At 41.0% G+C, this 16,241-nt stretch overlaps 1 protein-coding gene across 1 annotated transcript in view; it reads left to right on the plus strand.

The window, feature by feature from the left end:
• LOC145343464 (solute carrier organic anion transporter family member 4C1-like) overlaps nt 1-16,241 on the plus strand; it is a 119,940-nt gene that overhangs the window by 44,531 nt on the left and 59,168 nt on the right. Inside the window, exon 5 of the mRNA XM_080189707.1 lies at nt 15,790-15,911. Coding sequence (XP_080045833.1) covers nt 15,790-15,911 — 122 coding nt within the window. The remainder of the gene's footprint in view (nt 1-15,789; nt 15,912-16,241) is intronic.

Genomic DNA, 16,241 nt, shown 5'->3' on the forward strand with positions numbered 1-16,241 from the left:
CAGCATGGTGGCACAGTGGTTAGCACTGCTGTCTTACAGCGCCAAGGACCAGGGTTCAGTTCCTGGTTTGGGTTACTGTCTGTGTGGAGCTTGCACATTCTCTGCGTGTCTGTGTGGGTCTCCTCCGAGTGCTCTGGTTTTCTCAGACAGTCTGTAAGACGTGCTGGTTAGGTGCATTGACCCGAACAGGTGCCGGAATGTGGCGACTAGGGGAATTCCATAGTAACTTCATTGCAGTGTTAATGTAAGCCTTACTTTTGACTAAGTAAATAAACTTTAAACTTTATAAACTTAAAATATTGTTTCTTGCGCGCTATACAGACAAAGCGTACCCTTCACAGAGAAGAAAATGAGAGAATGCAACCTAGTGTTGCAGTCATACCTAGGGTTTACAGAAAGATTAACTTAATGCAAGGTAGGTCCATTCAAAAGTTTGATGGCAGCAGGGAAGAAGCTGTTCTTAAGTTGGTTGGTACCTGACCTCAGACACTTGGATCTTTTTCCTCAGGGAAGAAGGTGGAAGAGAGAATGTACAGGGTGCATAGGGTCCCTAAATTATGTTGGTTGCTTTGCTGAGATAGCAGGAAGTGTAGGCAGAGTCAGTGGATGGGAGGCTGGTTTGCATAATGAATTGGGCTACATTCACTACCTTTTGTAGTTTCTTGTGGTCTTGAGTAGAACAGGAGCCTTACCAAGCTGTGATACAACTAGAAAGAATGCTTTCTATGGTGCATCTGACAAAGCTGGTGAGAGTCATAGCTGACATGTCAATATAGGTTTGGCTGTTACAGCAGAAGAATAATTGGAACAATAATAATAGACAAATGAACCTCTGGTTGGTCAAGGAACAGTTAATAGGTTCTTCTCAAATGGGATTGTATCATTATGCAGTGAACTCTCCAAAGCAATGCCATTGAAATGACATATGACAAAGAATTTGAGTGTCTTTCTTCTTGTGCTTACTTAGCAGATAAACATCATGACATCAACCACAGGATTAGTTAACACAAAAATAAATAGGTTCATTTATTAAAGATGTGAGAAGTTAGTAGCAGTGTTACACAGTTGGAGAACTTGTACACATGCCTGATTGTTAATTATGACAGATCATAACTTCCTAACAACAAACTGTGACTAAGTTTGAATTACATAATACATTGCATTATAGTGAATGTACTTAAGACAGAGAAGGGAAGATTTTTCTTTCTTAGAGGATCATGAATCTTTGAAATTCTCTTCCCCAGAAAGCAGTGAGACAAGGTCATTGAATATTTTTAAAGTAGAGATTGACCCACCAGGGAGTCAAAGGTTATCTGGTTGGCAGAATGTGGAGTTGAGTCTATATTCAGATTAACCATGATCTAATTGAATGATACAGCAGGCTTGAAGCGCCAAATAGCCTACTCTTGCTCATAATTCATATGTTTGTATGTTTAAAAGAATATAACCCCACCCACTTAAAGATGTACCTCAACATCCCCATTTTTTCAAGTAACTCCCCCTTACAAATAACCATAAAATTTACAATATATGCAAATACTTACTTACACATTACTGAGCTACGAGTTAAGGAACTCATAGAATTAAATCCATGAAGCATCTGATGGTTTACTTAAATGCCCTGAAGTAGTAACTGTAATGTTGAGGTTGTTGACTTTATTACAGTAGTTTCTGTAAGTATCACACTTGGATGTTGCTTTCAATTTGGCCTTAGCTCTTGTCCTGGATGCAATGGAGTTACATGGTGGTTGAGGATTTGGTACAATCATAATTTGTCCTATGTTCCATTGCACAGTTCCACTATTGGGTATGATGTCATGTGACTTTGACTCTGGACAGATCCTTGTCACTTCGGTAGATTGTACCTTCTGTGAGATGCCGAATGTGCCCAATCTTTAAACTTTGTAACATTTTGCTTACATTCCTGTCACGCGCGTCTTTCATCTTCCCCTATGTTTCAAGTTTTTCTCTGACTTTTGGACGGTCACTTTGATGAAAACTAGGTAGATTTGTTCACAATGACTTGCCAAGCATGAGTTCCACTGGTGATAGAATAATTGCATTAGAAGTGTTGCCCTAAGGTGTAGCATTGCAATCTGTAGGACTTGTTTAGTCATTCTGATCATGAGAAATAAGTATTTCACCATATGAACCATTCTTTTGGCCATGTCGTTGGATGTGGGGTAGTGCAGAGAAGCAGTAGTGTGATCTATTCCCCACTTGTCACACATGTCTGAATAGTTTATCAGCAAAGTAAGGGTCATTATCTGAGATTAACCCCTGTAGTGTCACAAAAAAAACTGAAAATAGCACTTCATGTGTGCACTTAACATATCATGAAATTGATGAATGATAGGATGCTTAGAGAAATAATCAGTGACAACTGAGAAATCATTCCCCTAGGATGAAAGAGGTCAGGAGCAATGTTGACCCAAGGATCAGTAGGAACTTCATATGGTGAAAGCAGTTCCTTGTGGTGTGGCTTGTATTTCTGATATGCCATGCATTTCTTAATTGGGTTCAATTCCAGCCTCAGGTCATTGTCTGTGGAGGTTGCATGTTCTTCCTGTGTCTGTGTGGGTTTCTTCTGGGTGCTCCAGTTTCCTTCCACAGTCCAAAGATGTGCGGATTAGGGGGATGGGCCATGCTAAATTGACCCTAGTGTCAGAGGGATTAGCAGGGTCAACATATGGAGATATGGGAATAGGATCTGGGTGGGATTGTGGTCAGTACAGACTCAATGGGCCTCCTTCTGCACTGTAGGGATTCTATGATTCTAATTCTAATAAATACTGTAACATAGGAATTAGGAGCAGACATAGGCAAATTCAGCCCTTTGAGCCTGCTCTGCCATTCAATCAGTTCATGGTTGATCTCTCCTTGGTCTCAAATCCACCTCCCCACCTGTTCCCCATATCCCCTTATCCCTTTTTTAATTAGAAATAGATCTATCTCCTTCTTGAAACCACTCAACGATTCAGACTCCTCTGTGCTTTGGGGCAGCGAGTTCCACAAGTTCACCTTCCTCTGCCAGAAGCAGTTCCTCTTCATCTCAGTTTTAAATCTACCACCTCTCAATCTATACCTATGACCTCTTGCTCGAGATTACCCCATAAGAGGAAACATTTGGTCTACATTTACATTATCAATCCCTTTTAAAATTTTATATATCTTGATCAGATCCCTTCTCATCTTTCTAAACTCCAGCAAGTATAAATTGTTTAATCTCTCCTCATATGTCAACACTTTATCCCCAGAATCAATCTGGTGAACTTCCTCTGAATTGCCACCAATGCCACCACATCCTTCCTCAAATAAGGAGACCAAAGCTGGGCACAGTACTCTAGATGTAGTCTCACGAACACACTACACAATTGCAACAACACTTCTTTACTTTTATACTCCAGCCCCTTTGCAATAAATGCCAACATCCCATTTGCCTTTTTTATTATATGCTTTACCTGCATATCGACTTTCTGTGATTCATGAACATAGTCACACAGATCCCTCTGCCTGGACGCATTTTTGATCTGCTTTCCATTTAGGTAAAAGCTTACTTTTCTATTTTTCTGCCAAAATGGATAACCTCACCCTTATCCACATTAAACTCCATCTGCCAAATTATGGCCTATTCTCCTAGCCGATCTATATCCATCTGTAAAATCTTCATATCCCCTTCACTGCCTGCTTTCCCACCTATTTTAGTACCATCTGCAAATTTTGCTATGTTACACTCAGTCCCTGCTTGCAGATCATTTATATAAATTGTAAACTATTGAGGTCTGAGAACTGATACCTGCAGCATTCTGCTAGTTACATTTCATCACCAGAGCAGCACCCATTTATCACGACCCTCTGCTTTTTGTCAGTCAGCCAATCCTCAATCTAAACCAGTATTCTATCGCCAGTACCCAGTGACTTCACCTTCTGAATCAGTCTTTTATGCGGCACTTTGTCTGCAAGTCCAGTTATACCACATTCACAGGCTCCCCACTATCCACCTTGCTGGTTATATCCTCAAAGGACTCAAACAAATTTGTCAAGCATGACTTACCCTTTATAAAAAAAAAATGTTGAATATGGTAGATTGAGTTTTGCCTTTCCAAATGCTTGTTCATCTCTTCCTTAAGATTGACTTCCGCGCCACAGAGGTCAAACTAACCAATCTATAGTTTCCTACTTTTTGCCCCTCCCTTGTTTGAATAAAGGCATCACATTAGCGTGTTTCCACTGGGACCTTACCAGAATCCAAGGAATTGTACATACTTTAATACACAGCAGGATGTCAGATACTCTATTCACAACAGCGTATTCCACTGCTGTTCAGTACTTGGGATGATTAGCACTGTTGCCGTTTGTGCATGAATTTCCGGAGCTACGCCCACAATGTTGAACTGGAGGAAATGCACCGTGATTCTCCACAAATTGTATAATAGCGCTGAAGACTTTCCCAGCTTTCATAGACTCCTGATTTTGCTGGTCTTTTTTGCAACTTTACTCAGCTTGATTTCTACAGTGTTTCTTTGTTCTCCCTTCTTGCAATCAATCCAGACCACATCCAATTGCTTGTGTTTCCTGACAGAGCTCTGCCTGGAACTCAGCTTCTCAATGTGCTGTCACTTGTAGTCGCAGACTGCCTTCTCTGATGTCCAGTTAGAGACTGCAATGACAGAGCAGTTTTAAGCTTCAGATTTATTTCTGCACATCAGGTTCTTCATCAACATGAGCACCAGGTTGTGTATGTTATGCATTAGAATGAAACGTTTTCCACCTCTGGCACCACATTGTGTTTTTTTTCTCCTTGTGCTTACTTAGTAGATAACCATCAAGGTGCCAAGCACGCCTGAGGAATTGGTTAGCTCAGAAATAGAATCATAGAATCCCTACAATACAGAAGGAGGCCATTCAGCCCATTGAGTCTGTACCAACCACAATCCCACCCAGGCCTTGTTCCCGTAACCCCACACAGTTACCCTACTAATCTCCCTTACTCTAGGGTCAATTTAGCATGGTTAATCAACCTAACCCGCACATCTTTGGATTGTGGGAGGAAACCAGAGCACCTGGAGGAAACCTACCCAGACATGGGGAGAAGTGCAAACTCGGCATAGACAGTGACCCGAGGCTGGAATTGAACCTGGGTCTCTGGCGCCATGAGGCAGCAATGCTAACCATTGTGCCACCATGCCACCTATTTATTAAAGATTTGAGAAGTTGGTAGCAGTTTTAGAACATTGGAGAACTTGTGCATATGTCTGAATCACATGGTACCATGAACCAATTCCCCTCTCGTGGTGTACATGGAAAACATAATCACATCCACTTTAAGGTGTATTGTTGTGGTAAAAGATTGAGACCACTCAAGTTAGTGAGTTCCAGAAAGCAGTCCTTATTCCAACAGATGCTGGAGAGGACCACAGGTTACCCTGGTGTTTCTCTCTAAGATACAGTGCTTTTGCACATATTTTTGGTTCCTACTTTTTTATTATCATGTTTTTCATTAATGTCTTAACTGCCATGCAATTCTACAAGCAAATGTTCTCCCACTGCTCAGCCTTGTGTATAGACTTCAGTTTCTCCTTATGTCCTCTTGTCCTGTTCAGCAATCGATGTCTATGTAAGTTGTTATTATTAAAATGTGGACTGGCCTCCTCTGGAACTATCCTTGGCCAAGGATCCCATCATGCTTATAATATTGGCTAAATTTCCCACTGTGCCATGAAAAAGCTCTCGTGGCACTGTGGTTAGCACTGCTGCCTCATAGTGTCAGGCACTTGGGTTCAATTCTAACTTGGATGAATGTCTTTGTGGAGTTTGTGTGTTCTCCCCTTGTTTGCATGGGTTTCCTCCAGGTGCTCTGGTTTCCTCCCACAATCCAAAAGATGTGCTGATTGGATGCATTGGCCATGCTAAATCCTCCCTCAGTGTACCTGAATAGGTGCCGGAGTGTGCAACTAGGGGATTTTCACATTAACGTCATTGCAGTGTTAATGTAAATCTATTTATGACACTAATAAATAACTACACTTGTCTACTTTTAAAGCTCTTAATGCTCGTAACTATACTTATCTACTTCAAAGCTGTCAATGTTCATCTTAATAGCAATCTGAACATCAAATTATTTCCACTACTCCACTTCAGTACCACACAATAATGAATTTGAACAAATTATACAAGTCACAAAGAATTTTAGCCTTGTTATGAATGTGTTTGTCATGGACTCCTTTAACTGTGCAGTACCAGATGGTACTTATACTTCAACATTATGTAGAACAGATTGATTAAAATGTTATCTTGATTCACTGAGACGAGAAGATTAATGCAAGATTAAAAAGCTAAAAGAGTGACATTCTTTATGTTTAGCTACTGCAAAACATTGAGATCACTACAAATATTTATAATTCCATGTATATTAGCTGGACTAACCTATTTGTAAGAGTACTAATATAAAAAAGCAAAAGTCACCATAGTTCCAGTTGATCATGTATTATTCTCCCTTTTGAGGGGAAGTGCTGATGGGTGGTAATTTAATCAGAGGATCACCATACCTCAGGTGAGAAGGTTGAGAAGTCGGGCCTTCATGAATAACCTCAGCCTGTACAGAAATTGAACCTGTGCACTTGGTGCCAAATAACAAAAAAAGTGCATGTAGGAATACGCCTTTCGGTCCTCCAAGCCTATGCTGATCATGATGCCCTAATTAAACTAAAAAAAAATCTTCTGCCCTTACTTGGTCTGCATTCCTCAATTCCCTCCCTATTCATGTACCCATCCTCTTAAATGCCTCTTAAATGTTACTAATGTGCCTGCTTTCATCACCTCCTCTGACACCTCAGGTACCCACCACTCTTTGTGTGAAAAACTTCCCCCACACATCTCTCTTAAACTTTTCCCCTCTCATCTTGAACTTGTGCCCCCTTGTAATTGACACTTTCACCCTTGGAAAAAGCCGCTGACTATCCAGCCTGTCTATGTCTCACATAATTTTGTAGACCTCTTTCAGGTCTCCCCTCAGCTTCCATCTTTCCAATGAAAACAATCCTAGTTTATTCAATCTCTCATAGCCAACATCCTTGAGACCAGGCAACATCCTGGTGAACCTTCTTTACATTCTCTCCAAAGCTTCCATGTCCTTCTGGTACTGTGGTGACCAGAACTGCACGCAATACTCCAAATGCAGCCTAACCAAGGTTGTATGTAGCTATAACATAATTTCCCAACTCTTGTATTCAGTGCCACCTGTGTTACCACTTTTAGGGAATGTGGACCTGCACGCCTAAATCCCTCTGTACGTTAATGTTTCTAAGGGTTCTGCCATTTACAATATAATTCACACTAAAATGCATCACTTCACATTTGTCTGGATTAAATTCTGCATTACTAACCAGCTGTCCAGCCAACTGAGCTAAACTTGACTTCATTGGAACATTGGTCCAAATATGGACAAAAGAGCTCAACTGAAGAGCTGAAGTGAGAGTGACTGCCTTTGACATCAAGGTAGCCTTTGACTGGGTGTGGCATCAAGGAACCCTAGGAAAACTGGAGTCAATGGGAATCAGTGGAAAACATCCACTGGTTGAAATGGTTGAAGTCATACTTAGAACAAAGTTTGAAGTTGTAGAAGTTCAATTATCTCGGTTTCAGAACATCACTGCAGGAGTTCCTTAGGGTACTGTCCTAGGCCCAACCATCTTCAGTTGCTTTACCTTGCCCTTAACATCAGGACAGAAGTGGGGATATTTGCTGATCATCGCAAGTGTTCAGCAATTATTGTGACTCCTCAAATACTGAAGCTCTCCAGCTCCTTGTGAAGCAAGACCTGGACAATCAGGCTTGGGCTGATAAGAGGCAAGTAACATGCTGGGGGTTACGATTGACCAGATACCTTGAACTTGCTGCCCATGAGGGTGCTGGAAGCAAAAACAATGGTTTCAAAAGGAAATTGGATGAGAACCTGATAGAAATTAGTCTTCAATGTTACACGAATTAAGTGGGGAAATTACACTGACTGGGAGGAAAGTCAGCAGTGACTCAATAGGCCATTAAGCTTGTTAACAATCCAGTATTCTGGTTTTAGTTTGCCCACCCCAGTTTTGGCACATGGGATAATCATTGGGATTGGGTCTTGCCTGGTATGAGGATGCATTGGTGGATAAAAGGACCTGCATGTGGGATCATGGTTATGTTATGGACAGCAAAGGGGAATTAATTTAAACAGCACTGATTTCTCCTCTTTCTGCTCATCTATAAACAGAAAGTTTTTTTTGTTTTTGCTTTTCCCCTTCATAAATTGTGGCATATTTTCTCCAAACCTTCAGTTTTGAGTGTTCCGTTTGTTGTAAAAAAATAATCAGCCTGTTTTAACCCTTATACGGTGGACAAATAACTTTGAGCAGACGTCTTATTAGTACAAACAATATTTATTTAAACCCACACAATCAATAATCACCCACCCGACCAACAATAAGTTATCTTACAGAAATGCTAGAATTCAAGTACAATACAAGACCTTGACTTAACTGTGTGTGACTGACAAATACCCAAACAGATACTGGCCTTTATCTGTGTGCTGGTCTTGGTAGTTGTCTGCGTAGTCTGGTCCTTTAGTCTGGTGTGGTACCCTGGCTCTGATCTTCTTTCTTTCCTCCCTTCTCAGGTGTGGTGGCTCTCCGTCGTTGTAGCTTGTTCGTGGGGGTCCGAGAGAGAGAGAGATTCCTGGTTGTGCAGCATCCTTTATACCCCATTTGGCTTCACGCCCTTTTTTTGGCCATTGCCAATCAATCGATCAGGACTTGATCACCCTGATCGATAAGAGTCCAATCAGGTGCTACCACACCGATCTCTGGGTGTGTCCCTGGCGGCCATGCCTGTATGTGTTGTAGGCACATAGGCCACATACCTTCCTCCTAAATAAGGATTCACGGTGCCTTTACGTCTGGCACAACCCAGTGTGATCAGAAAGTCTCTTTCATCCTGGAGATGGCCCATATCCTGTGTATTCACTCATCAGGGTTGCAGCCTGTTTGTCTCTGTCTTTAAACTGCAGCCTGTCAGTTTAGTTTCTTGCCCAGTTATCCCAGAGTGCTTTACAAAACGCCATTTTACTTGGCCTGTTTGGCTACATTCCGTTCCTCTATGCTCCCACAGCAAACTCAAGATAAGATAAAATAAAAAGGTTGATTTCTTACACACACACACACACACACACACACACACACACACACACACACACACACACACACACACACACACACGGGTTTCACAATGTCCATCCCTTTTGCACTCATACAATTGAAGAAGGATAAAGGAAAGAAAAGTGTACAGGTCAAGATTACAATAAAAATTCAAGTTATAATTTTACATGAGTCTGAAATCAAAACAAATGGCATATTTCTTCAGAGGGTAGTTGACTGACTGATGAAGGGTGATCTGTTAAATTAATCTTAAAAGCACAAGTTCAAATGTTTCAGTGGTTCATAGTGTAGACAACGGACAGTTTCTTTCTGCTGCCATTCGCTCAATGGTAAGATGATAGAAAAACAAAGGCTTCTTGCCTGGAATGCTGTTTCTCTGAGGTCAAACTGACTGAAGATAAGGTGCAAAAGCTGTATGATTAAAGCAGTTCAAACAGCTTGGGGCAGATCCTGTGGACAGCACAATCGTTAGCACTGCTGCCTCATAGTGCCAGGGACCCGGGTTCAATTCCGGCCTTGTGTGACTGTGTGGAGTTTGCGCGGTCTCCTTGTGTCTACATGGGTTTCCTCCAGATACTCTGAGTTCCACCCACAGTCCAAAGATGTACAGGTTAGGTGGATTGACTATGCTAAATTGACCTTAGCGTAAAGGGAATTAGCATGGTAAATGTATGGGTTATGGGAATAGGGCCTGGGTGGGGTTGTGGTTGAATGGGCCGAGTGGCGGCCTCCTGTACTGTAAGGATTGTTTTTTTTTGAGCTAACCAATCCCTCAGGCACGGAGCCCAAAGATGTGTAGGTTAGGTGGATTAGCCATGGAAAATGTTTGGGTTTTACAGGCTTAAGGCCTGGATAATACGATCCTTTGGCAAGTTGCAGCAGACTCGATGGGCCGAATGTCCTCCTTCTGCACTATATGGATTGAATGGGGTCTGAAACAGATCATTTGATATAACTCCCACTTCTTTTGGATGTTGGACCAAAAGATGGATTTTCCCAGGTCTGGTATCTTGAGGTGTTTAATAGAGAGCTTCATTCGTCCATGGAGACAGAATGGTTGAAACTCTACCACCTCGCCTGCCACGGAATCGGTGGGGGCAAGGGTTCAACAACAGGAATGTCCATTGATCTTACACGGAAATTTCCAGTCTCGCCCTAGCAAGGCCATAAAATCCCACCCTATGTCTCTGATGGCCAAGATTTTAGAGATAATTGAGACTTTGCTGATTGTCTGAAGGTTAGAAATTCCTTTGGCACGAGTCATGGCTACACAGGTAAAACCTGGTTGACTTCGATATATATTTTCCCCTGGCCGCCACAGCTGCATTTAGCCCCAGCTTCTGCTGCTAAAGGTGGCAGCATTTGTTAATTTTTTTTAAACTTTCTTTATTCATTGTTTTGAGCCTGATATTAGAAATAAAGAGGGATTGAGAGGGAATGTGGTCTACATACAGGGATATTATGAAGTTTGAGTACTCCATTATAAAAACCAGACTTCACTGCCCTTCATGGGAGGCTCCTCTTCCAGTGAGAAGGAAAGAAGGAGACAGAAGAGGGCAACTGTCCAGGGATAGATCTACCCAGAGGTCCAGGCAATTGATAGACCTACTGCTGGACACAGCCCTGCAGAGGAGTGACAGCATTAGCAGGCAGGTCAAGGTAAGAGAAGACAATATCCTGTGTACGTATTGTATAGGCAAAGAGCGATCTAGCCTCAGATATCAGAATGCCTGTGCATCTGCAGATTACATCTCGCCAGAGAGACAGTGACATCCCTTTGCAAAATGCTGGCTGGGGAAACTAGTTCAAATTGCTTTGGTATCCACTACATGACCATCACTTCAGAATTTCCGTGGCCATTAATTTTCTGCTTTAATATCATTCCAAGCCTCAGCCCAAGAACTTTGTGGGATCTCACAAGCATCAGCACTCCATTGTATCAAGGTAATGATAGATGTATGTTCAGGAGAGTAAATTAACTGATTTCATTCAGCACAAAGGACGCTAGTCAGGTTGAGAGAGCCAGAGGTTTTGCAAGATTGGCTAAATTCCTCCAAATTGCAGGTGTCATGGATTGTACTCAAGTGGCCATCAAAGTACCATCGGGACATTTGTGAACAAAAAATTCTTCAGTTCCTTCAGTGTTCAGCTTGAGTATGATCATCTTCAGAGGATTGTGTAAATATATGTCTGCTTTCCCAGGAATAGCACGTATGCATGTCCTTAGTTATTCCTAGGTGCCAGGATGTTCTGTCCATCAGAGCTTTTGGATAATAGGCTTCTTGTAGACAAAGGGTACTTGCTGAAAAGATAGTTTATTACCCCAGCGAGAAACTTGTGTGCAGAGGCTGTGATATGTGCAGCCATCTACTAGCGCCATTGTCAAGCAGGGTATTACTCAGCTTAAAATAAGATTTTGACTCTTGAAGTGTGTCTGCATTATTCTGTGGCACATGCCTCACGAATTGTTGAAGTCTGCTGCACTTTGCACAACCTGACATTCCAGAGGGGAAAGCCCTGGCAGGGGATGATCTAATGAGCGACGTTAGTTAGTCAGGGTTTTGAAGAGCAACTGGTTGATCGAGATATTAGAGTGGATTCTCCAATAGCTGGAAAAGCAATCTTAAAATCTCCTTAGCTCTTTGGGCCACATATTTATGAAAGTGTATGTCAATCACCATAAAAGCTGCATTTTTGCAGAGAGGTGCTTTTAAGAGAGAAATATTTCTAAAAGCAACTTGACGTGGCAGAAGCAGAAGGAAATTTATAGAAACTAAACAAATAAGTGTATGGCCTGAATATGCTTGCATAATGTTTTATTTTTTCAGTGAAATCTGTATTGCTAGAAATAGATTGTTCAACTAAAACCAGATCATACAATTTTTAAAGAAGGGTTTGGGTTCCCCGATCTTGCTCGCAGCTGGGATTCTCTGGTCCCGCAGCAGTGAACAGAGATTTGGCTGAGTGCCAAATTCCCCATTCTTGCTGGCAGTGGAAAATTCTGGCCAAGAACTTCAGGTATCTTCATGATGCATCTTTATAATTTCTTCTGGGAGTGATATGACAGAATTTGAAGAATTTGTGATTCATGAAATTCAAGTAGAATTTAAAATCAGGGGCCAAACTTATGGGGCTTTTAAATAGTTTGGTTTAGATATTAAGCAGAGTAGGTCTGCAGCAACTATTAGAGGATATCAGAAGCCTATTTAGAGAAAGTAAGTCCCATCCCCCTAAATTGTGCTAGGTCATCACTGAAAGGCGATGTTACAGTATGTCCAAAGAGATATAGCAATTGCAAAAGTTAATTGGCCATTTAAATAGGTTGAGCACTCAGACTTCCCCAGATGCTAATTTGATGTGTTAGATTTTTGTACCATGAAGAAACATCCTGAAGTCAAGGATGTTTTAAAGGCAAATAAACCATAAAAAATAAATCTGGAAACATGGGGCTGGATAGTACACTCTCCCTCTAGTGGGTATGAAAGGGTATGGGGGGAGGGAAGATGGTATAAGGGTGAGAATTGGAGGGATTATTTTGTTGTACTATTATTTATTGAAACATAGTGCTGGCGCAGAGTCAGGCCTTGTGCCCAGCATTCCTCCACACCCGTCAGCCTTCATATTTGTACTGAGAACAAATTCACTGATTCCTTTTTCAGCCTGTCACCTCAACTGAAAATCTGACCTGCAGGTGGACATTTTCACAGGTCAGGTTTGCCGAATCCAGAAATCTTCTGCCCTAGCAAACCCGACCCAGGGACGAAGATCTGGTCCCTTGTGTCATTTGCTCATTATAATTACTCCTTTCTCCCAGTTTGTTGATGAATTGTATTTCTGGTGCTAATTGCACATAAATGCAAGTGCTTAGAGAAAGAAGAACCTTAATCTTGTTGGAGGGTCTTGCAGAATGAGCACATTATCGGAGGAAAACCTGCCCATTAAGGTCCAAAGGTCATGCACAGGGTTAAACACGATGATCCCCATGGGACAAGTGGCCCAGGCAATTATAAATTGAACAAAATATCTCCAAGCTGTCTCTTGTAGTGCTCTTACAATCACTCCTTGGTTAAAATCACTCTGTGCTGCAAGCAACGACAATGACATTACCAACCAATGGAATGTCTCAAAAAATAATCACGAGCATTACTTTAAAGTTCACTTAAAGCAATCTGTTAAAAATTTAGTTTCAGACAAATATTACCTAGTACATAGCGTAACACATCTTTAACATGATAATTGATCAATTTTTGGTGAAATGACTAAAATCCATTTTTGATAATACTCATTATTATCATAATAAACACACAAATTAAAATGAAAATTTAGATGGCAAAATGGAAAAATTCCTTCTCCTGACAATTCCCTCTGGGCATTTTTATATCCAGATTGACAGTAGCCAGTGTTGCAGCAACTAATGATAGTAAAATAGTGTGGAGACTGAAAATTTGACATAAAAACAGGAAATGTCAGTAAAGCTTTGCAGGTCCGGCATATTTTGAGATATAACCTGTTAATATTTTAATATCTTTCATCAGATCTGATCTGATGATTGTTTTGGAATGTCACCAACCTAAAATGTTGACTTTAATGTTAACCCTTTACCGTGGATTGGAGGAGGTGGATAGATTAAACTTTACAACACAGAAACCAGACCTCCATCCAGGGGTTTAAGTGCTTGCTGTTGTTTTTTGTTGTGGTTGCTTTTGAGCAAAATGAATGTTTCATCTTGTAAAAGGAGCAAAGGAGAGATGGGAGCTCTCTGTTCTATAACCTGCAGAAGCAGAAGTGCTCCATTGGGCCTTGCATGGGACCTTTGGCATTCCTTCTACTGTTTGAGGTCTTTCTACAAGCCCTACTATGAGAAATATCAGATTTTGTTAAGACATTTGATAATGTCTGGACTGGGTAAACTGCAAACCCATTGACTTTCTATAAAAGATCACCTTAACATACACTTATCAAGTTTCATTGGTGGCCATCATTTAAATCTATTCTTTCATACAATGTGAGCATCGCCTGCTAGGCCAACATTTATTGCCCATCCCTAACTCTCCTTGAGAAGATGATGATGATTGCCTGTCTTGAACTGCTGCAATCCATACAGTATAGGTGCAGTGTTGTTAAGAAGGGAGTTCCAGGATTTTGACCTAGCGACATTGAAAAATGTCAACATAGTTTCAGGTCTGATTCCCCCCTGACTTCTACTGACTCTAGTTTTGCTGGGGATTCTTGGTGCCATGTTTGGTCAAATGCTGCCTTGATGTCAAGTGCATTCACTCTCGTCTCTTTTAAGTTCTGTTCTTTAGCCGATGTTTGGACCAGGATGTAATGAGGTCAGAAGCTAAGTGGCCCTGGCAGAACCCAAATTGAATGTCAGTGAGCAAGTTATTGCTGAGTAGGTGTCACTTGATAGCATTTAAAACTGTAAGTTTTACTTTAAGTCTTTGAAATAGTTGTCTGGTGTTTTTCCCTTAAAGACAGGAGGCTACTTACTTGTACTTTGATTTGGATGGGACAAGGATTTTTCATGCTGTTTTGGAATCTCCATCAAACTAAAAAAAAACTTAATTTTCACCTCTATCTTTTTAATCACGACTTCAAAACCTAGAAATTATTAAAACATTTTTCTGAAACTGCAACATATGAGTCTATGAAAGAACAATACCTTTAAATTTCAGTCAATATATTTATGTTCTTTTGATGACATTAACCTTTATTTTCCTCAAAATGACTTTGGTATCCAGGGTGTAAATTATATTTGATATTGACAATACACCTAAAGTGAAATATTGATCAGTGTCATTAAGTGAAACACAAAGACCAGAATTTTATGCTGGGTGGGCAAGTACGGGCTGGATGGTGGGAGGGAGGTATAAAGTTGGGTGCCATGTTGGTGGCCTATGCCTATCCCCTACCCATCGTCGCTGGAATTTTACCCAGAGCAAGAACAATGTTAGCTTGCCCACTCACCCTGTGGAATAATTAATGTCCACTTAAGAACCTACTTCCAATGCAATTGGGATTTTACTGGGTGTCAGGCTGTCAAATAAAACCTGGCAGCCTTGTTGCCAGCTATGGGTTGCCTATTTTTGGGCACATAGTGCCCAACAGAGGCCCATCTCAAGTTATTCCCTCCTTCCTGAGTTTTCACGCAGGGTCTCAGAGAAACCCAAAACTTCCCTTCAGGTCAGGATTCACTGTGTCTTTCCTTTAGAAACTGCCTGTTTTCCCAGCAGTGGTCACCATTCCCAATGAGGCACCTGGACTGGAGAGATGCTGGCTGTTGGGGAGGGGTGTGGTGGAATTGCTCCCAGATTGGGATTGAGATCTCGTTTGATGGTTATTAAATTGCTGTGGGGCAAACCAGTTAAGCAGAGGTGATTTTGCCCATTTTTCAACATGGCAGGGAGAGCAGCTAGGTATAAAGTTGCAAAATAAAATTCTCCAGGAGGACAAAGAAAAGAGAATGGTATGCAGACTTGTTAAAAGTGGGTTAATATTGAGCTTTATGCTGTTTTGGTTTTGCTTGCTTGTAGGATGTAAGGTTATAATATTAGGAATAAGTTCTGATGATAAATTATATTTAATTTTTTAGAATTCCTCTGAAGCCAGATGACCCTCGATGGCTTGGTGCATGGTGGATCGGGTTTCTTTTGTGCTGGATATTAGCATGGTGTTTGGTTATACCTCTAAGTTGCTTTCCAAAGCATCTACCAGGTAAAGTTCATGACTAATTGGATTCATGTAAATTGATTTCAAGGAAAAAATAGTTTGAAATCAGTTGTAAAGTGATCAAAATTATTTAAAACTTGAGTAATTTTGAGTTTAAAACTATATTTTCCCTTATCTTATGCTTCTGTGTACTCAATTTTATAAAATTAAATGTACTTTGTGTAATATCAATGAATTGGCCAGGTGGATGGAAAAGTATAAATCCATATAGAGAAGTGTGGTTTCTGATGAGGCTTAAAATTATTTGCATATGTGACCTGGAAGATGCCACTTTGGCTTTCAACTTGCTTTAAGGCTTTAAGGCTAAGATCAGAC

The sequence above is a fragment of the Carcharhinus amblyrhynchos genome, chromosome 5, assembly GCF_965287045.1.
Source record: "Carcharhinus amblyrhynchos chromosome 5, sCarAmb.v2.hapA, whole genome shotgun sequence".
In the NCBI taxonomy this organism is placed as follows: domain Eukaryota; kingdom Metazoa; phylum Chordata; class Chondrichthyes; order Carcharhiniformes; family Carcharhinidae; genus Carcharhinus; species Carcharhinus amblyrhynchos.